Here is a 25,739-nt window from a genome sequence, read left to right on the forward strand (position 1 = left end):
CAGTTATTTTGAATTTATAATAAAGAATTTGACTTAATGGTGTTGTACAAGTTCATGCAGAGCAACTTGCTGATAATCAAGCAGCTGAAGCATATTTCTTTCTTAGTGGGAGTTCCATCATATGCACTTTAAGAGAAAATTAGGCCTGAAAGGCCCATCATTTTCACAAATAAAAGGTCTTGCTCAAAACTAAACTTTTCAAGAGCTTGAACAGTTCAGTTTTCAAATTACTGCAAGGTTTTCCAAAATTTTTAGAGGAACACGCACCTCAAAAATACAGCATAGTTTCAATATGTTGTACTTCAGTGATCAAACTCTTTAGTTAAGGATAAATACCAGGCATAATCATCAGGATTACAAGAATGCTGATAGCAGAGGTGTCTAATCTTGGTTGGAAGAGTGAATCAGATTCAGCTTAGAAGGTCAGAACTTGCTGAACAGACCTGGCTTATCCATCCTTGCTTTGGAGTCAAAACAATTGGTTTAACTGTCTTAATAAAATCTCTGTTCTTTTGTGGTAAAGACTTACCAGTATTGCCAAACCAGGCACCTAGGACATAACATCTAAGCTAAAACTCAGTGGATCAATTGTTAGCTTTTATCAGATTTTTGAGGCAGACCTCTAATAAAGGGATTAGTAACACTTATTTCAACACTAAAAAACCCTAAAAAATGCATTTTAAGCTCCTGTTCTTGTATTTCAAAGAGCAGATAGATATTACTAAGATGCATTTTAATTTCATGGAAACATTGCTTTGGTATAAAGGTCATGTATTATCTTATTTTTACAATGTCTGCATTATGGGCCAAGTTATATTTTGCAATAGTCCCCTTCAGCTAAGCAACAGAAACAAAACACAGAATTCCCAGGTAAGCTGGGAATAAAAATCATGTGGCAATGCCTGGATGGGCAAAATAATTTTCATATGTACAATCATTGCTCAGAAATGAACATATAAGAGCACGGGAACTACAATGGCTGTTACCCTTTACTTCAAAATTTAATATCCAGTTCCCTTTCCATTGTCTATATTTTTTTCTATGCAATACTAGACTGAATTGTATTACATGCCTCTAAACACTGAAGAATCTCTCAGCACAATGGGTTTGAATCTGCATTAAGAAGAGGTAATCAGTTGCCTCACCTCTTCAAAGACTTCAGTTTTCTATGCTTCTTTGAAAAGTCAATACAAACTGGAGGGTTTCATAAAACAGCATCACAATTAATGAGAAATGGAAATGATTGGCTTGTGTGAAACGAATGGAGGAGCTGACTGTATATGTAAAACAAAACATAGTAAAGAAATAAATATTTTTATGATACTACCAGCAATGAAGGATTGGAATTACTTAATTTGGAACAGAGGGTTATAAGGATAACGGCTTAATACTTCCAGTGGAAAAAGTAGGCCCAGCACAAGAATAAGGTAAGAACACTTTCAAAGGTCTTTATCAGGAAGATGAAGTAGACTGCGGAACAGTTTCTCAAGCAGCGATGCAAGTGTCACTATTTGGGTCATCTAACTTTGGACCATAAAATGAAAGAGTGAAGGTAACTTGGCTTAATGTATTAGAATTTCCTTCCAGGAAAAGCCCAAACTTCTGTTTTTCTTTTCTTTAATGGCTGGAGAGAAACCAACCATTGGGTTGAAAGTTTTTAGTAGGGTTATTACAGCTGACAGATTGGACAAGCAAACACAAACATGATGCAAAAATCCACAAACAGGGTCTTTGTGACGTGATTCACTTCATACACACTTGATACTGTTAACACTTGTTGTGTGACATCTCTCCTTGTTATGTCCATATCTGTATGTTATTTGAAAGCTGCACCAAGAGCAATACAGATAATGATAACCAAAGACAAGAAGTAAAGGAAGAGAAAGAATTAAAAGAAATAGTGCTTTCTAAACACAAATGCTACCACTAATAAAAATAAGACAAGAAAGGAAAATCTGCTTGCAAATAGGGTATTGTTCAAAGTTAGCAGTACAAAATGGTTTTAATTTCTTGGTTTTTTTTTCATAGATGCCGGCTGGAAAGACCAGGTGGCAAAATTCAAATGAGCGATAGCAAGGACAGCAAAAGTTGTCAGTGCAATACCCACCTAAATTGCAGAGGACTGTACACATTTCATAGCTTAAAATAGACCATGTCTTTGCAAGAAGGGCAGCACCATGAATTTGCATATCTTACATGGGTTTTATGGTGTGTTAGCAGCTAAACATGCTATAAATAAAGGAGGCCTTCAGTTTTAAAAACTTATAAACCATGTTTCATAAGAGGCTGGATGCCCAGACAATTCTTTTAATCAACTTTTAGAGGTACTCATGCAAATGCAGGTGCCAGCTTTTTCCCACAAGATCTATGGTGCATCAGCTACAGAGTCTCCATCACTCCTCAGGAACCTAAATTTTCTTTTAAGCCTGGGCCATTATAACTAGGGTCACTGCCAAATCCAGGCCTCATGAATGCACAATACTTTTCACTTTTGGTTAGTCACCATCGCTTCAAACCAGCATTCCTCTTTTGATGTTGTGCTTGATTAGCTAGTTTTCTCAGTGTACTTTTTCCCCTCAGTGAACGTACTAGATAGCGTAACTAAGCTTTTTGCAAGATTCTGCATTTTACAGTCAGCCTTCAGGGATGCTAAATTTAAGAGTAAGGAAACAGTAATTAAAAGTGATTAGGACAAGAAGCCTTGATACTATGAAATGTGGACTCAATTGTCCTTGACACAGGCAGAACAAGGCAGCAGGTTTTGGTTTTGATTATAGCTTTACTTGCGATTTTAATAAACATGAGCCAGTATTCAAACTTTTAATATCCTGCTGCTTAACTATTTCCAAAAAGCAATCCAGCTCTTTTAAACAGCCCTTGTTTAAAAATTTTAATTTGTTTGGCTCTGTCTCTGCTTAGAGAAGTTGTAGCCTCACGGTAACTCTTTTATAAGTTCATTTCCAGAATCACAAGCAATTGGTTTTTTTCAACTAAGTGTTTCCGCATGTGCCAAAAGTGTCAGGCTGACAGCTTTCCTGCACCGTTTTATCTGGTTCCCACAGTAAGTATGAGAGACAAACACAGGAATGTGTCTAGTGCTGACTATGCCCATCAAGGATACAATGATACTTACAGCTCTTCCAGGAAGCGGAGATTGTGCACAGGGTTTGAGGGCAGCTTAGTAATGTTGTTCATACTGAGATCACTGTAGGGGAAAACAGACAGAGACTTAATATGGCATGCCACAACTGTGGTATCCAGCTGTTCATTCCACACATTTTTAAGTACTACATTAACAAAAATTAGTTCCTCTGCCAGAACTGATGAATCATTATCTAGTTAGCACGTTAAACATTCTTTCATATGAACACAGCTTTGTCAAACCAAATACAGGCTGTAGCATGTTCCTTGTTTCCAAAGATTTTGGAATGTTTTATCATGCTCTATAAATCAGCTGGAACACTAAACAACCCTTTTAGTCTACATAATTTTAATAAACCGCTGTACTGTATTAAAATTTACTTGGAGTAGTAAAGGAAAACTACTACGATTTTTGTTGTTGTTGTAGCACTGTAGCACACTTGGTATACTGAAGTAGACAAGCAAAAGCGTACAGATATAAACTATCATCTGCATCATTCTTTACTTTTCATGAATATGGGAACATTTTGCTTTTGCTGTACAACCTGCTGCACAGTCGTACTGATTTGCCTTGCCTTACATTAGGCTCATCAGGTGTCCCCAACCCCCAACTTACTTGAGTCAAAGAAATGACATATTTTCAAATAATAAACATCCCCTTTTTAGAGTGCTCTTTTTTTGCAGGTTCTCAAATTGCATTAAATAAGTGAAATGAACCATAAAACAAGGGTGTAATGTGATCCTGCTCTGTAGCACACTTCCTGGTGGGGTTCCACGGTAGTTCCTGGCACAGGAAACAACCAGCCATATCAGCTCTGTCAGAGCTCATTCAAGCTATGTTTTAGACTAAATTTTATAAAATACCTTTTTATTCTTAACATGCTTTCTCATTGTTTTCCATTGTCTTCCCCATGCCCCACAGTACCATTATAATTGCTTTGCATTAAGTATAAAAACTGTAAACAGACCGCATAATAAAATTCTGTGTGGAAGATACGACTTATGCAACTACATCAAAATTCCTGTAGAGAGTTAAATAAAAATATTGGATGCCTGCATATTTTATGCAAACATTATGTGATAATTTAAAACTCCTCACTATTTAAACATATATATATATATATATTTGTAGAGGCCCTTATAGTTTCCAGCTACTTCAGGCAGTATTTAGATAACTTTATTTCTTCCAGCTGTTGAGAGCTTACAAGGTAAGTAAGTATCTGTACTTTGGTGGGTAGACATCCTATTCCTATTCCATCTACTTCTTATTACCCACAGTCTGTTTCACATTACAGAATATATGCTTTTAGTCAGCATAGTTAATTTTGATGTTTGATCTTTTGCTGAATTTTAGAATGTATAATCTAAAAACATACTTCACGTAGAGATTTTGAAATAAAGGAAATGTGTTAATACTTTACAACAATTATCAAATCACTGTTGGGTAAGGTCTCTGCATTCACTTCAAAATCAAGGTATAATCTGAGAACTGTGTACTTACTAAATTCATTCTTTACTGTAATACTTTATCACCCAATTCTTTCATACTGTTTAGCAGGTTATTACCCTTTCACTTTGATAAAGGCTCAAAGGATTTATTCTGGCAAAGGAACAAAAACATGGATTTATTTGGTAAAAGAAAAACTCATCCAGGTAGTGAATCATATACTACTGAATATTAAGATAAACCCAATATTTTAACAATATCATTTTGATTGTGAGATTTTCAACACATGTCTTAATGGGTTTTTGTAAACATACCAAAACACATTTTAGACTTAAAAAGCCAGAAGATGGGAGTGAATCATCTTATGACAGACAGACATATATTTAGGGCATTCTACAAAACCAGCATTAACCAGTGCTCTGCCTGACCAGGGAACCTGAAGCCTGTTCTTCTAGCGTATTAATTTCTATCAGTGGTAGGCAGTACTTGTCTGCTTGTATCACCCACAGGACCCCATGATGACCCTGTCACAAGCAATCTACAGACCAGACCCTAATATCTTGAGAAGATCAGAATAAAAGAAGGTGGCTTTCATTACGTGCTTTGATGCACAATGAGAAAATAAATAATACATGCACTTTTCTTAAAAACATCTTTAGACCCCAGAGGTGGATTTACCAACAGCGAACTACAATGTCCTGGTCTCCTTTTTGGACTCCACTCATGTGGTAAAGTATGTGCTCCACATCAAATGATGGAGAAGAACCTCTTCTTTTTCCCAATCTACACTGCAGCAATTGCTAGCTCTTTTCAAACCTACCAGTTAAATAGTCTCATTCTGTTACATAGGCTCCTTTTTTTCCCAGATTATTCTTTTCTTGGAACATAAAGTACAAAGATGTTTTTGTGCAACAGAACAACTAAACATTACCTATGCATATTTCATAGAATCACAGAATCATTTCGGGTGGAAAAGACCCTTAAGATTGAGTCCAACTATTAACCTAACACTACCAAATCCACCACTAAACCATGTCCGTAAGTGCCATGCCTACACGTCTTTTAAATACCTCCAGGGATGGTGGAGGTAACAGAAATTATTTCCAAATTTGCTCAATAACGTCTTTCCAAACTAGTTTTTAACAGCCTAGTAACTAATACACAGGCCATCCCAGTCTATACTGGTGATGTGCTATTGTTGTAGCTATAAGGGTTTAAGAATATAAGGGAGACTACTACTACAGGATGAGGTAAAATCTTTGATTAGGCTAGCTGATACAGCTGGAAAAACTGAGAAACTTTCAGGCACAAAAATAAAAAAACTCTACTTCTTCCAACTGTACCAGTTGGCTAAATAGGCGACATTATTTCTCCCTAAAAATGTCACATGGCTTACACTGGCAAAGCAGTAGTTCATCTGTGCTTACAGTTTTTAGATTCAGAATACTTTTTTGGGTCAGAATTGCCATGGATGCATTTAATCCAATTTTTGTTCACTGAAGTAACTAAGGGACTTATGAGAGAAATCCCATGACCCAGAGCTACTTCTGCGGGGATGTTCAGAGAAGTGAGACAAACAAAAAGAGTTAACGCAATGCAATCAGTCATTGGGTCTCATGTGAGCAATACTGCAAAGCTTGGGCTGCTGAGCAGAAATTCCTCACAGTGCTCCAGAGACAAATAAAGGAGGTTCTCAGCAAACTTGCCAGCCTTTGGACCATATTGCCAAGAAGACATAGCTAGGATGAGATTTATGGCCATTACCTAGATCAAGCACAGCTAACAGCCAGAAAGAGCTAGCTGGTAGATTGTAGGCTTACATATTATTACTATGAAAACCAGTAACAATCGTAATGGGTGTGTCTTATGCCCGGCACCTGCAAGGCTTTCTTTCCAAAAAGTGCATCAAATGGGTTTTCTGATTTCTCCTTTCAGTGCTAGCCTGTCAAAATCAGCAATCTGCTCTCTAGAAAAGAGAAGGGGATGAAAGATGGCTTGCACATCACGATTTGTAGTGTAATGCTGAAAAATATTAAAATCAAGGTACTAGATCTTTAACTATCCTCAGTGGAATGGTTCTGATTTTATAACAGATCCATTCCCCAATTTCCTTTGTGTGCCTGTGCAGGTATACTCAAAACCAAACCAGCTGAAACTGCAAACATTTCTTGTCAAACTTGGTAGATCTTACAAGCTACAGTGACAAAAAATCTAAAATTATTAGAATACTGAAAATCTTTAAATATGTTAGTGTAACAGAACTACTCCTATATCCCACCACCAAAGCACATGCAAACCCCACCGATGTCAGTAGGAGCGGCATTGTAATAGTATACTGTGAGTTTTAAAATGCTCCTAATGTAAACAGCGATATTACCAGATCTAACTTTATGAAAACTACCTGCACCATGAGCTGATGTACTGTACTGGAAAGGCGATACGTTATTTCAAACAGTCAGATGAACACATCGTCTGTTCTCCCATCAGCATTCTTGCAGCCTGCTTCCAACTGCTGACTATAAAAGCAACATACCAGCAGATGAAACGTTTATCTTTTCAAGAGATAAAAACTTTTGCTTCAATGACTGCATTGGCAACACGGCTCACTATAATGATATCTTAATTATACTCTGTGCCAATCAATCACCACATTATGTCTCTGGTGACTTGCAAAAGGAATCCTATCTATGATGAAATCTTTGAAGAGCGGAAAATATTGCAAGCTGCACCATGCATCTATCTGTTTTTTCTTGGTGACTATATGGGCAAATTCTGAGTATTTGCAAAACAGAGTCCAAGAAGGCAAATACAACAGGTCTCTCCCCCCCCCACCCCGTTTTGTTGCCCATGCATATGCATGCTGAAAAAATATCCAGTTACCATCTTAAAAGTGAGTAGTTCACAATGAATTCCCAAAAGCCAGTAAAACAAGTTAAGTGAACTAGTTCTTAACATATAATAGATGAGTCTGGAGGCCAAATTACTAACCTGTTATTAGCTGTTATTACAAGAGATGTTTCAGTGACTATTCATCTTGGAAGATCAGTTTTCCATGTTATATTTATGTCTTTTAAAGGAGAACAAAAATCTGTCTTGGGATATATGCAAGGCTTCCATTGGCTTCCACCAACCTGTTAACCTACTACTAGGCTAAACTATTATACTGAATGGTACAAACTTGTCTACCCATTGCAGGGCTAATACAATAATCCAATATTAAAGACAATGAATTTTGTAGCCTATCTTTTTTTTAACATTTGCAACCTGTTTGATTTTTGGAAAATGATCAAGACTTATTATTAGCATTATTAATTACGATTCCTCTAGGCCTGCCTTAGCCCAACAAGGTGTTTTAATGATTATATTTATGGAAGTCTTTGAAAGAGAAAGGACTCACATAAAAATACTGACAATAGACTGAATGCACTCCCTGAGTTCTTACCAGCTGAGAACAGCTCCTAAACCAAAACAATTTCCTTAATCCATTTACAGCAAAATTTTATACTATCTTATATGCAGTAATACAAAATAATGAAAAGGGGTGAGAATTAATACTGCTTTTCCCTTGCTATGTCTATCTTTTTAATACAGCACTCATTTCTACTGTTGGCAGAATACTTTATTAGATCCACTGTACGATGGAAGAATATGCTAGCTATTAAGTGCGTGCCATGTACTAATGCAAATGATTCACTATGGATATTAAAAATAACTTTATCTGCTACAGCTACCTAAAGTAGATAAATCTATTTGCCAACACTGTAGTACTAGTAGCTCCTATTTCTTATAAATAAATTCCTATAGCATGTTTTCATTCAAAGCTCTCAATAAATAAGTAGAATAATAATTACCATCATTTTACAGAAGGGAACCTAAGACACCTAATGGCAAAGTGACATGCCATGTCAAACAGCAGGTTATATGCCATGGAAGAACCAAACACTGATGATGATTTGTCCAGTGCCCTTTTCATTAGATCATACTGTCCACCCCATGGCATTTACACCAGTTTTCCAAACGGTGATGCATAAGCTTTCAATAGCCTCAGAAAACAATGACTGTATTTTCATTTTAATGGTCCTAGATTACATTATCTTCCAAAATCAACATTAAAATCAGTAGTCATGCATTTGTATGTTTAATACACCCATGCAGAGCAGCACAGGGCAGAGTATGAGCATGCATAAATAAGCATTGTAAGCACTTCCTGACAATTAAATCATAGCATTTCTTCTCACAACTAGCTTCAAACTTCATCTGTAGTTCTTTGAAGGACTTGGTAGTAAATTATGATTAAGATGTGTATTTCCACTAAATGATTCACATTTGAAGCAGTACATCTTTGTATTTGGAAAAAATCTTCTGGAAAAAAAGTGGCAGATTTGCAGGAAGAAGCAGTAAAGAGAGAGACTTATAATAGACATTAAACAGAGCAGGCAGTCTCTCTATGAAGGTATTCATAGTAAATAACAAGTGGCAATAGCATGGATACTTCTGCCCTTCTGCATGTTGATAATGACAAATGCTAAAATTGAATATTTAAAAATTCATTATTCCATGTAATAATAATTGTGATAGGAAATTATCAGTGACTGATCCCATTCTATACTTTTAAAAAGTAACACAGAAGTGATGCAAGGCTAAAACAGGACTGCTTGTTACTCATTTTTTTACAGAAAATTTCTGTTACTTGACATTGAAGTTCATTGTTTCCAGAGACCTAACACCTTTGTATTAAAACACACCCTGCAAAAAGCACATGATGTTGTGTGGTCACATGAGAATAGAACCTGCAGTGACACTATGTGTGCCTGTGCCCCTCACGAAGAGCTTTATGCCAGTAAACGGACAGTACTCCCACTGTCCCCCTTGCACTGTCCTTCCCTTCCCTGGCACACCAGTGGTGCTTGTTCCAGCAGCGCATTTTGCTTACAGAAGATACAACCACTGCAATTGTAAATAGATATCCATGGGAAGGATCAGGTGCCTTGAACTTAGGGAAGCCTCAAAGGCGATCCACCAAGGTCAGGAGGGCTCTGCCTACACCTCTTCTCTGCTGTTGTGTATTGACCCATAACCCACTGGGTGAATATCAAACATCAGATCCCAGCAAACCAGGCTGATAGGCCATGTCTGGATTCAACACAAACTAACAAAATGCTTTGGCCAAAGTTCTGCACTCGCAACACCTATCAGTGGGTTCCTCTAATGTCACAGACAGCAAAATTTGGCTTATTACTGCAGAAACTCTGTAACATAGTAATTTTAAACAGCCTGCATTATTCCTGAACATAGTAGGCAATTCTGTCATATAAACAGCCATCAAAGACTTACTTAAATCTAGACTGCAGAACGTTTGTAAAGCAAATAGTACGTGCATGATTAATCTTTTCAGGAAACAATTTTGCCATTCAGTTTATCCAAGACTCCAGCAGAGGGAGCAGGGCAGAGCAAACAATTAGGGTCAAAAAGAAAGTAAAGATCAAAGATCAGATTAAACACACACAGTGCTGAATTAATCTGACAAGTACCTGACATTTCATTTTAGGTACAAAGATTCTGGTGCTCTGCTTTTTTTAATATCGAATTCATGATGCTCCCTAGATGAAATTATCCATTTACTTTCAAAGCTGATCCATGGCTGTTCATTTGGTGCTGAAGACTCAGTTTGCTAAGTAATAATTACCAGGGTAAGTTACAAAAACATTCCAACATGTCAATCATTTACTGTACTTAACTCACATATTTTAAAGCTTAAATAACTAAAGGAATATTTTGTAACACAGAAGCCAGCAGCAGCAATTAAAAAAGGACTGAATGGAATTAATTTTCCTCCCATGCGCAGAGATTGTATTAGTATTATTTTACTTTGTGAGTTATTAGTTGTTTCTGCTGCACTAATTCAAACAGATAATACGAGTACTGCATACACGATTCACCTTGTTCAAATATTGAAACAATACACAACAGGAAAAATACATCAGTTTTAATTGTAATTTATGAAGACAACTACTGGAATGTTCTGTTTTTCATCATTACCTGTTTGTTTATCAGGTACTGTTTATCACAGTACAAGTAAATTGAGCAGAGATATTTATCAGAAGTGACCAAATCTGGCAATAAAACCCCTCGGTCTCTCTTAGTTTCAGAATATTTTCTGCAAATCTCGAAGTTGCTGATTTTTACAACTATTTGTTACAAATATGACAAAAATACAGGAAAACATTCTTTTTTTCTGAATGAATGGACACATTTATCCATTTTAGAAAGTGGGGGTCCAACTTCCTTCTAATTCCAGGTCTATAATTTCATCCCTCTGAATTCAGTGAAGGTGTTCCTAAATTATGGTAAATTCTATGAGAGGAGAGCATCTACAAAAAGCACAGCATAGTTTGCTTATTAGCATACTACACCTTGACTGCAGCAGAAACTAATTCAAAATATATCTGAGTGTAGACAAAGACTCAAAATACAACCCTAAAATCATGAAGTACAACTTTCCTGAATCAAGTATTATGGGCCACACAGCCAGCTGGGCTGAATACCCCACTGAAAGTTATGCACAACATAGTTTATATGTTACACAAACCAATTTTAAAACTCATCTTCACCAAAACATCCAGTGTTACTTCAGTGAGGCTGCTAAGGGTGGAATTAATCAGGATTAGCCTGATTTCATTTGTAACAAGATACACTCTAAGTTATTTATTTTGCTGATCTTATTTTGCCTCAACTCAATTCCACAGCACGGAATTGAAGAATTAAAAAGCAAACATTTTGAGAGCATTTGCTACAAACACATTCCAACAGTGATGGTGTAAGTCTGAGTATCTGCAAATCTGTACACAACACACCTGCATTTAGAGCAGGAAATATATATCCTACATTGCACAGTGCAAAGATCGCCAAGGTAGAGATGAGTGAACTGGGTCCAGAGCTGGAAGTTACATTACCATGTTAGGTGCCCTTGGAAAGACTAAAGGTTAGGTGCCCTCAGAAATGTACAGCAGGATGCTGCTATGACTGTACTAGTTTCACAGTGCAGGGTCTCTGCACAATGCTACTTTGTGTGATGTAACGTAGCAGTTGTGGTATATATAAACTTGGTATTCCCAAACTGTTTCACTGCAAAATACACACATACTCTAAATCGGGTGAAATTCTGGCTTGGTCAAGCAAATGGCAAAACCGTCATTCGGCAAAGACAAGAGTCCACCTCTTTGATCCCAACTGATCTTTTAATTTCAGAGGAGTTTTCAGTAAAATTCTGGTTAGCTTCTTCACTACTTTTATTCTGAAGGTTCCCATTTTTCTATGCATTGGTGCTGAATCATAGAATGGTTTAGGTTGGAAAAGACGTTTAAGATCATCAGGTCCAACCGTTAACCTAACAGTGCCAAGTCCACCACTAAACCACGTCCCTAAGTGCCACATCTACATGTCTTTCAAACACCTCCAGGGATGGTGACCCCACCATTTCCCTGGGCAGCCTATTCCAATGCATGACAACCCTTTTGGTGAAGAAATTTTTCCTAATATCCAATCTAAATATACCCTGGTGCAACTTGAGGCCATTTCCTCTTTTCCTATCACTTATTACTTGGGAGAAGAGACCAACCAACACCCACCTCACTACAACCTCCTTTCAGAGAGCGATAAGGTCGCCCCTCAGCCTCCTTTTCTCCAGGCTAAACAACCCCAGTTCCCTCAGCCGCTCCTCATCAGACTTGTGCTCCAGGCCCCTCACCAGCTCCGTTGCTCTTCTCTGGACACGCTCCAGCACCTCAGTGTCCTTCTTGTAGTGAGGGGCCCAACACTGAACACAGTATTTGAGGCGCGACCTCACCAGTGCCAAGTACAGGGCTACGATCACTGCCCTGCTCCTGCTTGGCCACACTATTTCTGATACAGGCCAGGATGCTGTTGGCCTTCTTGGCCACCTGGGCACACTGCTGGCTCATATTCAGCCGGCTGTTGACCAGCACCCCCAGGTCCTTTTCTGCCAGGCAGATTTTCAGCCACTCTTCCCCAAGCCTGTAGCGTTGCGTGGGGTTGTTGTGACCCAAGTGCAGGACCCGGCACTTGGCCTTGTTGAACCTCATACAATTGTCCTGGGCCCATCGATCCAGCCTGTCCAGATCCCTCTGTAGAACCTTCCTGCCCTCCAGCAGATCAACCCTCCCAAATGATTGGACTTGTTTTAACACAGCACTGTCACTTCTGCTTTTATTATAGTTTAGTTGTACCTTGTGTTGTTGAAGAGTAACTGAAGAGCTTCAGCAGAAAAAATGATGCTACGCTATATCACAACTACTCAAGTTCTACTCTGAATTACTAATTTGATCATTTTTGTGTTATTGCTTAGCTGAAATAATTCTTCACGGAATCTTTCCTGCCCCAGCACTGCCCATTCCTTTTGAGGATGCTGTTGAATCAGTTGGCAACTGATCTGAATTAAAACAAATCCAGCAGGAAAAAAAATATGTTTTCAATCCAAATCAGTTCCCTGAGCTGGTTCATTGTGTTGCTGTTTGTGCCACCACAAGCTGAAGTATAGAGGAGAAGCAAACAAGGAAGATGAACCAGAACTGGTTTTTTCAGTTGGCAATGTTGGCTTAAGAGTAATGCAGGGTCATTCTATACCTAGGATGTAAATATTGTAAATCTTCTTCAGACATACAAAGTTGTGGAATTTTTTTTATACGCATGTCTTCCCTTTATGTCTGACAGAGATTGTTTGCTGAAATACAATGGGGCTCCAGATCTGCCAGCTCCTGGCTGGCGGACAGCCTCTTCCAACACCTCCTACGGAGCTCAGAGGAATGACAGAGCTGTCAGATTTTTCACTGACAGATTGAACACCCAAACTTCTGCAAAGTAAGTGCCAGGAAATATGTATAGCTTGATTCTTACAAAGATAATGCACTTGAAACCACTGTATTTCTCCATCAGGTAACATTTTTTTTGCTTAAGTGTTCAAAATTCACTTTAATCATGAGATACCTTCACAGGGGCTGGTATAAAATAGTCTGAATATACATAAACATCAGGTCCTTAATCTTACCCTGACATCACGTATACCTGGTCTCCGTAAATTTTGTTTGCTTGCAACTAAACAGCTGCCCTTCAGATAGGCAGAGTACTGAAATATCTGAGCTAGCTTTAAATAATTCAGGTCAAGGAGCAGGGCTGAGATGCGCTAACTTACCCTACCAAGGAGAATTCTCCAGTGGAGACCTCACATATTGGATCAGGCTGGCATATATTTTTCATGTGGTTATACCAGCACAATCTTCAGGGAAAAGAGCTGTGCTCCTTCTAGTATAAAAGTGTCTTCTCTTTGAATAAATTATTTCTCTTTCCAATAACTTAAATTACTGGGACCAGAGCTGTACAGTTAATACATGGAGGCAAAATACTTCAGGACTCTTTCTACTGCGGTCAGCTGGGCTGTTCAGAGGATAAGCTAATATTTAGTATGAGTAGAGGCAGCAGACTCTGATCCAGAATAAATGATCCCTGTTTCCTTCCTTTTATTCACAGTGTTTACATAGTCCACTGTTTGGCAACCTCATTTTGAGACCAGTGACCCACCACTTCTTGTGATTGTTATGATGATCAACAGAAAATCTCTTCAGAGCAAGCAATTAACTGGTGCTGTTCAGTCAAATCCACTGCTGTGTCTCAGTTTCAGGTTTCAAATATCAGTTTTGGGTCTTCCTGGAGACAATATTGAGCAATATTATAAAACATCAGTAGCCAAAACAAACCTTTAACAAATGTAAACTGTTGCTGCCAACTCTATTGCACCTGTGTGCATATGTGAACTAAGCATGTCCCCTATACTGCACCTGTCTGCTCTGGTTTTTTTGTACATGAAATGAGCTTTCCAAGATCTCTTTTCTTTAGCTATTCCAAATGCTATAAAAATGCTGGAAAGAATCAGTTGCCCTATTATTTACATGTCTTAAAACTTATAACGCAGCAAGTCAATGTCAGCACTAGAATAGTGCCTGGGGGTAAACACCTGGCTCCGCTGATGCTGGTAGCAAAACTCCCATTGACTCCCATGGGAGGAGGACGTCATCCCAGGCCTACAAGTGCCTAATGCCAGGTTCTACCCAACAGGCAGTATTTCACCGTTGTGGAAATCATGCAACAGCACATCACTTTGCCTGAAGTAGTGAATGTAGTACCGCTGGGTTTACTGGGATGATTTCTACATATTTTTTCTAGCCCTTTTTATAATTTCTAAAATCTGTTGAGTTAAAGGTGGGATGCTGTTGGTTTGGGTCACTAAGGAGAGGAAAGTGTGACATTTTCTGCTGACAAAATCATCCTTATACCTTTTTTCCAAGTGAGGAGGTTCAGAATCTAAGGAAGTGGTTTATTTCAGTTTCTTTTATTTCTTTATTGTTTACTGTTAAAGATTTTCTTTCTCTTCTGTTTGGTTGTCATGCCTGCTCCAATTATTTGGGTACTTAACTTTTCATTCCTGGTGTTTTGCTTCCAAAGTGATGTGCTGATTCTGCTCAATTTTCCTTCCTCACCCTCTCTTTTCTATAGCCTTTGCTCAATTTTTGTTTCACATGAAGTTCAGCTTTCCAGTCAGCTCCATGAGGAAACCAGAAGGATTACTCAGAATAATCTGTATTGTGATGGTTCTTTCTGGGCGAAGATGAATCAACTTTTCGGAACAAGAAGGCTTAGACTCCGTGACACTTTGGGAGATCTCTTAAAGGCTTAATTTGCCTTGCAATGAACAAGTAGCACAAACAAACACAGCAATACCCACCTCCTACATCACAGCAACTGCTGATGACCACTGGTCTCACCTTGCACAAGAGCGAACAAGACAGCACTTGCCACATACTGCTATTGCTGCGCTCCTCCCCCAAATGGTAACAAAATAGAAGCCAGCTTGAAAATGGAGCAGGTAGAAATGAAATACAGGACAGAAATAAAGTCAAGGCACTCACTAAGCAGAAGCAGGTCTTCTGCTGAAAGGTGTTGCCCTATTTTCCGCACTCTGCAGAATCCAGTCAGCCTTGCTTTCCCTTCTTGAGGGGTTTGGAGTTGGTGGGATGTAGACTGCTGTTCTTCTGCACACCACACACAGGGTATAAAGAGACCACCTCAGCTCACAGGCTGGCTTTGTTGTCCCATCCCATGTAGGGAGTGGTGTGAAGATAGAGAGGTGAAGGATGCCCCTCTCAGTCACGGTCTTGGCATTTGTATCTCAACTTTCACATACTTGGGGCAGACTGAGGAAGACAGCACCACATGGCTCTCCAGGCTATAATATTGTTGCTATTACAGGGACTGCAATGGGGGTTTTGTGGGCATTCGTTCTGACTGAAAAACACAAACCTGTTGGGAACTTGCTGAATAAAGGCCCAGTATATCCTTGCATGATCCACCAGACATTCCATACAGATCCTTTCTCCACAACTGCCCAGCGGGTTCTCCCACTTGAATTTCGTTTGTGCAGTTTTATTAAGCTCTACAGAATTTTCATCTTGAATCCTGCACATTCAGCACAGTACAGGAAAAACCGAGGACTTCAAGCCATCCTGATCTTAAATTAAAACTCCTTTAACAAAAACATGATCATCTAAGGTGTCTTTTTTCCTAACCTAATCCCATAATGGACATTTTTTAATAAAGGCATGTGGTTTGAAAATGAGCTTTTAAATAACCAGAGAAAAGAAAGAACATAGAAACAGGTTTTAAAACGTCTGTGGAAAAAAGACAGGGCATTATTTTAAATAATTAAACTCAAAGCCCAGGTGATTTGTCTTGTCACATGTATAATGTATGAGGTTACTTTTCTTTACAAGCCAGTGTTAAAGAAGGAAATGGTAGCATCGTTAACAAATGCTATAGGGCAGAGAGCCTTTTCTGGGCAATTTTTCAATTCAGTAAAATTTTCAAACTTGTATTTCACCATTTCCAGCTCCCATATTAAAAATCTATTAGCAGAAAGCCTATTGAAAAGCTGACCGTGAGCACAAGAGACTTTTTCTGGAAACACTTCTATTCAGTTCTCATGCTTGAACAAAAGCAGATTGGCACATTCAGTTATATACAAACGCCTTTGAAAGGGACCTCCCCCCCCTTTCCCATAGCCACGCGTTTCAGGGCTCTATATGCTGAAGGAAGCCAGTGAAAGGTTTGAAGGGGTGGGGAGACCAAGGGCTTCCACCGAGATCCTTCAAAGTCCTCGTCTTCTATAGTGGGAGGATTTCCCTCTAAATCCCTTTCAATAGCATATTGATGGCTTTGAAAGCTTAAATGGCATTTGTCAACCATCAGTAAATCTTGAAAACTGTTTCTGCAAATAGCCCAACTCTGAGTCTCAGCTTTTCCCATTAATCTGTACGTAAGGCCACTGAAGACTTTTTCAGAGCCTAGATAATGCCTGGATTAAAAGGTCCATTCAGAAGGGAAAACTTTAGCATTCACCTTGTGTACATAGCCATTTCACCAGTGGTATTCATGGGTTGTTATTTCAACTCTGCATTTGTCCTGCAAACAAGACATTTTGCCACAAAGACTTGGTAGAGACATTCTTCAGTGAATTACTGAAACCTAGCCCTGCTATTTGTCATGGCTTGTTATTTTTATCAAGTGTAATCAGTTCAAATAGGAACCCTAGACTGACAACTTTACAATTACATTACTATTTTAAGAGTGGAAGGTATGTTTCTTCTAATTCAACAAGGAAACTGATTAAAGCACAACCTGATTGCTTTATCTAATGAAACAGTCTAAAATTTCCCTTAATCAGATGTCAGAAGACTTTTTGTTTGTTTCATATTGAAAGTAAAGACAAGAACTTTATAAAAAGAATTATTCAAGATTTTTACTTTATGATATTTTATAAACACTTTATACATTTACAAGGCTTAATAATTTATGTTACATACTGCCTTGTGTTCGTATTTTAGGGCAAAACTGTATTAATTTGCCTTTCTCCAAATAAAGCAAATGAACAGACTTTAAACCCTCAGAACCTCTGCCCTTTCCACACACAAACACTTTTTTTAGACTGTTCTTACATCCTAATAATGTTTGCGTTCTCTCCTTTCTAATTTTTTTTGCATCCAGTAAGTTATACCAATGCCAAGGTATGAGCTATTTTGAAGAGCATAAGGCATTTCATTATTATTATTATTGAAATAATCAGGTCAAAATGTTTATGCATCACAGAAAAAAAGAAAAACAGAACAAGATCACACACTGGAGACTCCAGGCAAATTTTGAGGTGCCAGTGATGCAATGCTAGGCAAATTTTTTAATATTAATAAATAAATAAATAAATCAGACACCTGTCAAATTTCCCCCAATTCAGATAGATCTCATTGTTTGAACAAATCGACTTTTTCACCATACTGGACAATTTACTGTGAATGTCAGGAACACCCAACCTGGGGATCAGTGAAGTTCACTGGACATCCCTCACAAGGATACAAAAAGATTATCCTTCCCTCTAGTACTGCTGAAAGGGAGCTTAGTCAAGGATTTATATACATGAAACCACATGAACCATGGCTGATGGCCACACCTTGCATCTGCTTCTTTCGTTTGCCTTATTGTCCACCTACGTAGACATGTCCCACACAATTTTTGCTATCAATGGAAGAGACCTCATAATTTAAATGTGAAAACTCTTTGCAGCTTGGATATGGCAAATCAGATCACCCATGCTCAGCCCAACTCACTGTAAAACTAATATGAAGCCTATCACGCAAGTTTCAACGGAAGGGTTTTTCTACTCCAAACCTGCCCCCCGCACCCCCAGGTTACTGTGTTAATAATACTGCAATTCTCCATGCATCTTGAAAATTTCTAGGGGAACTATGCCATGGCTCTTAGCTGATTAAAAGCAAATTAGGCCAGATTTTTTTATCTGTGGGTCACTTCTTGAGATGACTTAGGGTATCCTGCCTGGCTTCTAACCAACACTGTCCACACAATAGGGGATGCACTTCCTGTAGAGGCCATACCATATGTACCCCATGGAGACACCTCAGATAACGTGGAGTACCTTAAACAGCATAAGGGAGGTATGTATGAGCATCTAAATGAAGCTCCAGCTGCATTAAAGAATGGACACTCAATTTAGTTTTCTAAACATAGGCATCTAGAGCCATTTGAAACATCTTCGGTTACCTGAGACATCCCCATGGGTCTGGCAAATGTAACATTATGACCTATGTCATGACCCATTGCTTTCTGAAGGGACAACTGAAGGCCAACTAAGATACCCTAAGGCAAATCGTGGGCACTAGATAGATACCTATGGTTAGGCAATTGCATTGACCTCTGAGACTGGGATTCAGCTCCTAACACCCCTAAGTTAGCTGTCTGCATGTGAAACAGGCTTCTGGGCTCCTATTGTAGACAGTTAAATCTAGAAGGATTTATCCCATCTTCAGATAAGTGACTTTTTTTGGTCAATGCTCTCCAACGACTAGGACTACACTGACTGTTAGGAGAGTGAGACACTGCTTACTCTAGACAGCTGCATTTTAGATCAGCATGTGAATCTGGAGCTGAATACCAGTTCAGTTGACTTCAGGGGCATCTAAATAATGAGATAAAATGTATGCACAATATTCATACTAGTGGTGGTGCAAGGAAATTAGATGAAGAAATCTGCTTCCTTGATTCCTTCTCTGTACCAATACAACTCAAGTTTTCTGACATCTGAAGCATACTGTAGTGCCTGGTTGCTTACTCAGGCTTTTCTTTTAATGAAAGAAACTAGCTTTCTTTATGTGGGAAAGTGAGAGGTTGTTTTTACTTTCGTCCTTGTATGTTAAGACTTGTGACCTGATGGGCTTTCTTTTATAAAAATATAAATAGGTAGGTCTTCCTAGAAATACAGTATACTTAGTAAGGACAATTGAACAAAAATTAGTAAAACCCTAATGAAAGTGAATGCAAGTTAGGCTGTAACAACACTTAAAGACTTTTGAAATTTTTCTTCTCTGTAACTCAGGATGCGTTTCATAAAAGCAGGGCACATGAGTTTCTATCTTGTAGTCAGACTCCTCTAGGTTCAGTGAGATGGAGCAGGTTTCTCTCCCGTGCAGATTCTTAGGTGTCTCTAGATAAAAACCATCCTTTTTGGTAAGGTTAGTGCTCAGGTAAGGTCAGGCTCAGTGCTTTGCTGATGGCTTCCAGATGGCTCAGAACATGGGCAGAGTTCACACACATCTTCCTAAAAAATTCTATATAGATGTGACTTCATATGTGTGTTGAATCCTTTGGGACTAGAAACGAGTGATATCACAAAAGTGCGAAGTATTCCTTGTAAAACTATTTTTCTGCACCATTTTGAGAGTCGTGTATTTCCATATTACCACAGGAACGTTATTTTAAAAATCCTCAGCCTTGTAATGAACACAATGTTATGGAAGAAGGACAACTTTCATAATTAGGGTCAGTGTTTTCCTCCTGTGAGTCACAGATCCTCTGATCTCCTCATGGTTTTCATTCTGAAAAACTCTAAGGATTTAGGAAACTAATTTCTGTGCAACTCCAAATGAGTAGGAAAAGCAATCCCCTGTCCTTCCTCAGGTTTGTGAATAACAGCTGTAGGAATCCGCACTCTAGCTCACATGCTACAGAAAATGTAACCTAATTGAAGGATCTGAGACAGAATTGCTATCTCTTCTCTTGGGAGTGCCAGGGCAGCAACTTCTGCCGACCCATACCCAAGAAGAATGTCTATTGGCAGGGAGCGGGAGGAGAATTTTCTGGGCTGAAGTAATTATGTGCTTGCTGGCTTTTCCCTCCTGCACTTTTTGTAAAGCAATATTCAATTATGCAATACTTTTCAAAGAACAACATAAAGAAAGAGTTAACTACTATTTAGGAGTTGAGGAGACTGTAGAGTGGGAGACAAACTAATTATGCTGTGGCACTAAGCGATGCAATAAGGAAATGGAAGAAAATATAGCTCTGAATCTCAGATCAAGGCTTTATCTATGAGGTGGTGCTGCCTCCTTAAGCAAAACCAATAAATACTCGCAGGCTAACCGCAACTCTCAGTGGTATTTCAATGAATGCTTCTATTTTTCTGTATAACTCTTCCATCAATTTTTATTTTTGTGACCATGTTCTCACATTCAAACTAACATAGCTTTTGCAGCTGACATCACATGGGTTGGAAAACAAAAACTGCAGGTGTTCACAATGCCAACATATTTTAGGACATAGACAACCGAAAAATCTGTTACCTACTTCAGTTTAAGAGTGCTATCACACGGGAACATAGTTCTTTTCCCCCAAATACTATTCAATGCATCTTGCTGGCAGGGGAAATTAATTTTCCAAACTCAGTCTTTAAAGGATATTATTTTTTTAATAGGAGCGTCTTTGAGATAGAACATATGCCCGTTTCTCTATCCACACCATAAAATGTTTTTCCCATTCATCACAAATAGCTGTTTTTTTCCTATGAAAGCTTTTATAAAGCCTGCCTCTGTATTTTAACTGTTCCTGACATAGTGGATCCATGATCCCAGTTATGGCTGTGGACTGCAATACAACCATAACACAAATGATAAACAGAGTTCTTATGGTTACCTGACTTTTAAAATGTAACTTTCAAAATACATGGAGGTAGGCGGGTGGACAGAATTATTAAGCAGGCTGGCTGTAACTGCCTGCTGAACTACTCAATTCATACAAAAGATGGGGAAACCTTGGGGAAGATGTAATCCTTAACCTTCATTTAGTACAGCCTAAGGTTACATGATTCTTCTCTGCATTATTATTGCATAGCACAAAAGTATGTACAAATGTGAGGCCCTAATGCTTATGGAAAGTCTGTCTGGCCTCCGCAATGAATGGGTGTTTTAGCCCCCTAATGCCCCCCCCCCCAAATACCTTCTATACCCTTGTAAATCAAGTTTGTGAAAGTGAGATAGCCAAAAGCTAAACAATGCAGTCCAGTAATTTCTACTAAGTCATGTGTGATGAACAATTTAGAGATCTGTTTGCTTATGGTAATAGGCATGTTACTGACAGAGCACCAGACTGCTGATCAGCAGCAGTCAAACAGAAAAAATCACAGGAACACATATTCTTAGTTTAATACTAGTTAAGATGGCTAATGAGTATTTCCAAAACAATCTTCATTTTAAAGACGGGGATTAAAAATGGGCAATTCCGCAGTCTACGGACTTCAGTAAGGTTATCTGAATACGTACTGTTTGCCTGGGTGTCCTGGCTTCAGCTGGGATGGAGTTAATTGTCTTCCTAGTAGCTGGTACAGTGCTATGTTTTGAGTTCAGTATGTGAAGAATGTTGATAACACTGATGTTTTCAGTTGTTACTCAGTAGTGTTTAGTCTAAAGTCAAGGATTTTTCAGCTTCTCATGCCCAGCCAGCAAGAAAGCTGGAGGGGCACAAGAAGTTGGCACAGGACAGAGCCAGGGCAGCTGACCCAAACTGGCCAACGGGGTATTCCGTACCATGTGACATCATGTCCAGTATATAAACTGGGGGGAGTGGGAGATCACTGCTTGGGGACTAACTGGGTGTCGATCAGCAGGTGGTGAGCAATTGCACTGTGCATCATTTGTACATTCCAATCCTTTTATTATTACTGTTGTCATTTTATTAGTGTTATCATTATTAGTTTCTTCTTTTCTGTTCTATTAAACCATTTTTATCTCAACCCACGAGTTTTACTTCTTTTCCCAATTTTCTCCCCCATCCCACTGGGTTGGGGGGGAGTGAGTGAGCGGCTGCGTGGGGCTTAGTTGCTGGCTGGGGTTAAACCACGACACTGGGTAAAGACGGCAGTGCTGTGTCCTGGCATTTCATTATGTCTGCATATTAAGAGTTTTATAGTGAAACTTAGTATCTTTCAAGGCATCTTGATTTATACTTGAATGGAATGGCCAAAGCCAAGGAGGAGTAACAGCTCCCAGAAAACCTGGCTGAGGCGTACTACACCATAGCACTTGTGTCAGGCTACCAGTCACAGTTTGGGCCCACAGCTCTGCACAGTTGTTACCTAACAGAATCAGGAGGTGGGGATATCGAGTATTTTGGCTCTGGCATTTTTGATTTCACTATGTGGCCTTAGAAACCCTCATCTTAAAGCCTTATGGTAGCAGCAGATCCAGACTTTAATTAACCACTGAATTATTCTAATGCGATTGTGGACAAAGATACCAAAATGCCTTGGGAAATCAAACAGCATCCTCAGAGAATGGCAGGCATACTGTTTACATGGGATATGCTTTTTGCATAAAAGGGAACAGAACCCAAACATACTAGAACTCATGTGAAATTAATCTTCAGAAACATTTAGCTGCGTAGCATTATAGACTATGGTTCACAATGACATCCCAGCCCATAAAACCACCTTAATCAGGGCCTCTCTCCTTATGGCACCATCTTATTTTCAACTAACAATGCTTTCAGATGAGCCGAAATGGGGTACTTTGCTCCCACCATTACAATTTCTGCTCTTCTTTTCTTTACCCTTTTCAAAAACATGAAAGCATTGGATTGCTAATTACTTTTATCCAGCCTATAGGAAAATTAGTTTATCTTCCTGATCAAAGCAAATTAGGCAGATCATGGCTGATTAGAATGCAACAGTAAAATCTCCATACTTTCTATTCCACCCCCTTTTCTCTTAGAAATGGGGCCTGTGTCAAATATGTAGGTATTTCCCACGGCCAGTCTGGACTCTGTTTCCAACAGGCTCTGGGGCTGGGACAATGGTTCTTACACAGACACTGAAGTTCTTTAGTTCAGTCATTGTGCAAGGAAAGAACTGGTAACCCCTTAGCTAGCATTTGATGAAACATCTAGATTTACATATTTCCCTAATTGCATTTTTTGAATGTGAGTGAGATTTATCTGACCAAAGTTAAATGCCTCCTTTATTCTACTACCCAAAATACAAACCGATGCTCTCCAGGCAGAGTTGGATTCGGTTCTGATACCAGCATTAAAACTTTGGTTTTCACTATAGTGGGACAAATCAATGTCTACCTTTACTTCTCAAAGCATGACCTAAAGAATGGCTTGGCTAGTTGCTTCCAAGGTGGCTGCTGCATTACATTGCAAAACTGAATACCATTACTCATTCTAAGTAACTGCTTCAAGCAGCATTTTCTACCACTCTAGTATTTTACTATTCACTTTTTACCTTTCATAACTAATTTCCCTTCAATTTGTGTTCTATGGCTTTAATAGATGAAAGCCAAGCTATACTGCTACTTTATTTATAACCAATTACTATAAATTAACAGTAAATCTCACATTTAGCTCCATTTAAACATCACTATGCAGCTGCCCATTTGAAAATAAAATGGTTGCCTTCTTTCACTTCAGTGGGCACAATACAAAACATCCATTGAGCTTTTCCTTTATTGCAGCTGCCAATGCCCAGCCGACTTTTAACAAACCAACCAAGCGGAATAACAATGCAGCTGCAACATTTTATGGTATTTCTGTTAGTTCTCTTTTGAGACTGAAGGTGTTAATTAGGAATCAAAGAATACAACCCTGCCAGCTTTCTTTCACAAACTATACACTGGCCACTGCAGTTTTCAGAAGAAAAATAAATCTAATAAAGGGACAAAAATGTTGTTTGTCACACCAGTAACGTGTATTTAAGACCCTTTGATCATGAGCTTTTTATGTAGTCTTGTCAGACAGGCTGAAAATATTTTTTCCTCTCTTTTCTCCTTTCTTTAGGCTTTTCTGAATACTGATTCTAGGGTTGTCTGGAAAGGTGAAAAACCCGATAGTAACTGGAATGCTTTACAGGTTAAAATGGCTTTGCTGAGCAAACCAGCTTCAAATCAAATCGAATCAAATCATAATTGTTCACTTTTCTGATTCAAGTGCAAGTTGTTTTGAAATACAAATGATCTGTTCCTGTTATGGAGTTTACCAATTCTGTGTATCAGTTAATAGTTCAAGCATTTAAATATATGCAGGTGTTTTAATATTAATACATCAATTGTTTTGTGGAATCTTATTTTAAACCACAAAAATGACAGTTTACAGGATGTTGTAAAATATCCATTACATACATATTTCCATGTGTACCATACCATATACATTCGATATTTTATTTACACTTATTAACCATAATCGTATTAGAGTATCATATATTCAAAGGTAGCAGCGTGAAGTCATTACCTTTAATCTTTAGTCAAAGTTAAAACCTTAAAATAGGTTTATGAAGTTAGCACAACTGAGAATTAGTCAAGCTTGCTAGCTTACCCAGCAAGAGCTTTCACTGTTAAATGCACAAATCATGCCAAAATCCATTAATCCTGCCAGGGAATGGCAGAAAGAAGCTCTGGTTGTTGATTTAATGATAATGAATTGAACAGGCTCTTAAGGCTACCTGCAGAGTTTTCTAAAGTGTAAAACAAATAAAGTCAATTTTAAGAAACACTTTTTAAAGAAGTACATCTAAGTTTCCTTTGCCTTAAACACCATGTAGAAGAAGCAATTTTTAAAAATACAATTCTACTTATCTTATTATATGTTTAATATAATTCCTTATAATGTTTGAGAGAGAGAGAGAGAGAGAGAATGAGATTATAAAACATATTTGGGGGATTTGCTATTTGGTAATCAAGAAATACAGAACTGGCTTAAAAATGTTAAAATACAAATCTTAGTAACAAAAGTTCTGATCAATGTTGTCATGTTGCACGTCTCATGTAAGTGTAGTCTCTGGCTACTGCAACTGACACACAATGAGATGATTTATAGTTATAATATATACATTTTCTTTAGTGCCCCCAGTGTACAATTTCTTAGATTCCTGAATATTAGAAAAGTGAAACATAAAATTGGAGAATGGTTTAAAGTTTTTAGAAACATAAACATGTCTACCTTTTTTTTGTTTTTTTTTTTGTTTTTGTTTTTTTTTTAAAGTGATATACGAGATGATAACCTATTAAATGTGACTGCCATATTTTTATCTGTTTTACTTGTTGAGCATTGGTTGGGGATGCAGAATTTGGCTTGATTTTCAAAGTAAGCAATGGCAGCTGGGAGGCAGAAGAGAATATTTCCTTTCTGCATATGGAATAAGGTAAAAACAGCAAATATATTTGAAATTGGCTGCTGCAATCACTTCTTACAATGC

General features: G+C 38.3%; 1 protein-coding gene across 3 annotated transcripts in view; it reads right to left on the bottom strand.

The window, feature by feature from the left end:
* The window catches only part of LGR5 (leucine rich repeat containing G protein-coupled receptor 5), a 94,770-nt gene that overhangs the window by 52,230 nt on the left and 16,801 nt on the right, over window positions 1-25,739 (bottom strand). For all 3 annotated transcript variants that reach the window (XM_069773528.1, XM_069773527.1, XM_069773526.1), the window contains exon 2: window positions 3,134-3,205. In XM_069773528.1, the coding sequence (XP_069629629.1) occupies window positions 3,134-3,205 (72 nt within the window). The remainder of the gene's footprint in view (window positions 1-3,133; window positions 3,206-25,739) is intronic.

Source organism: Haliaeetus albicilla, chromosome 28 (genome assembly GCF_947461875.1).
Source record: "Haliaeetus albicilla chromosome 28, bHalAlb1.1, whole genome shotgun sequence".
Classification (NCBI taxonomy): Eukaryota; Metazoa; Chordata; class Aves; order Accipitriformes; family Accipitridae; genus Haliaeetus; species Haliaeetus albicilla.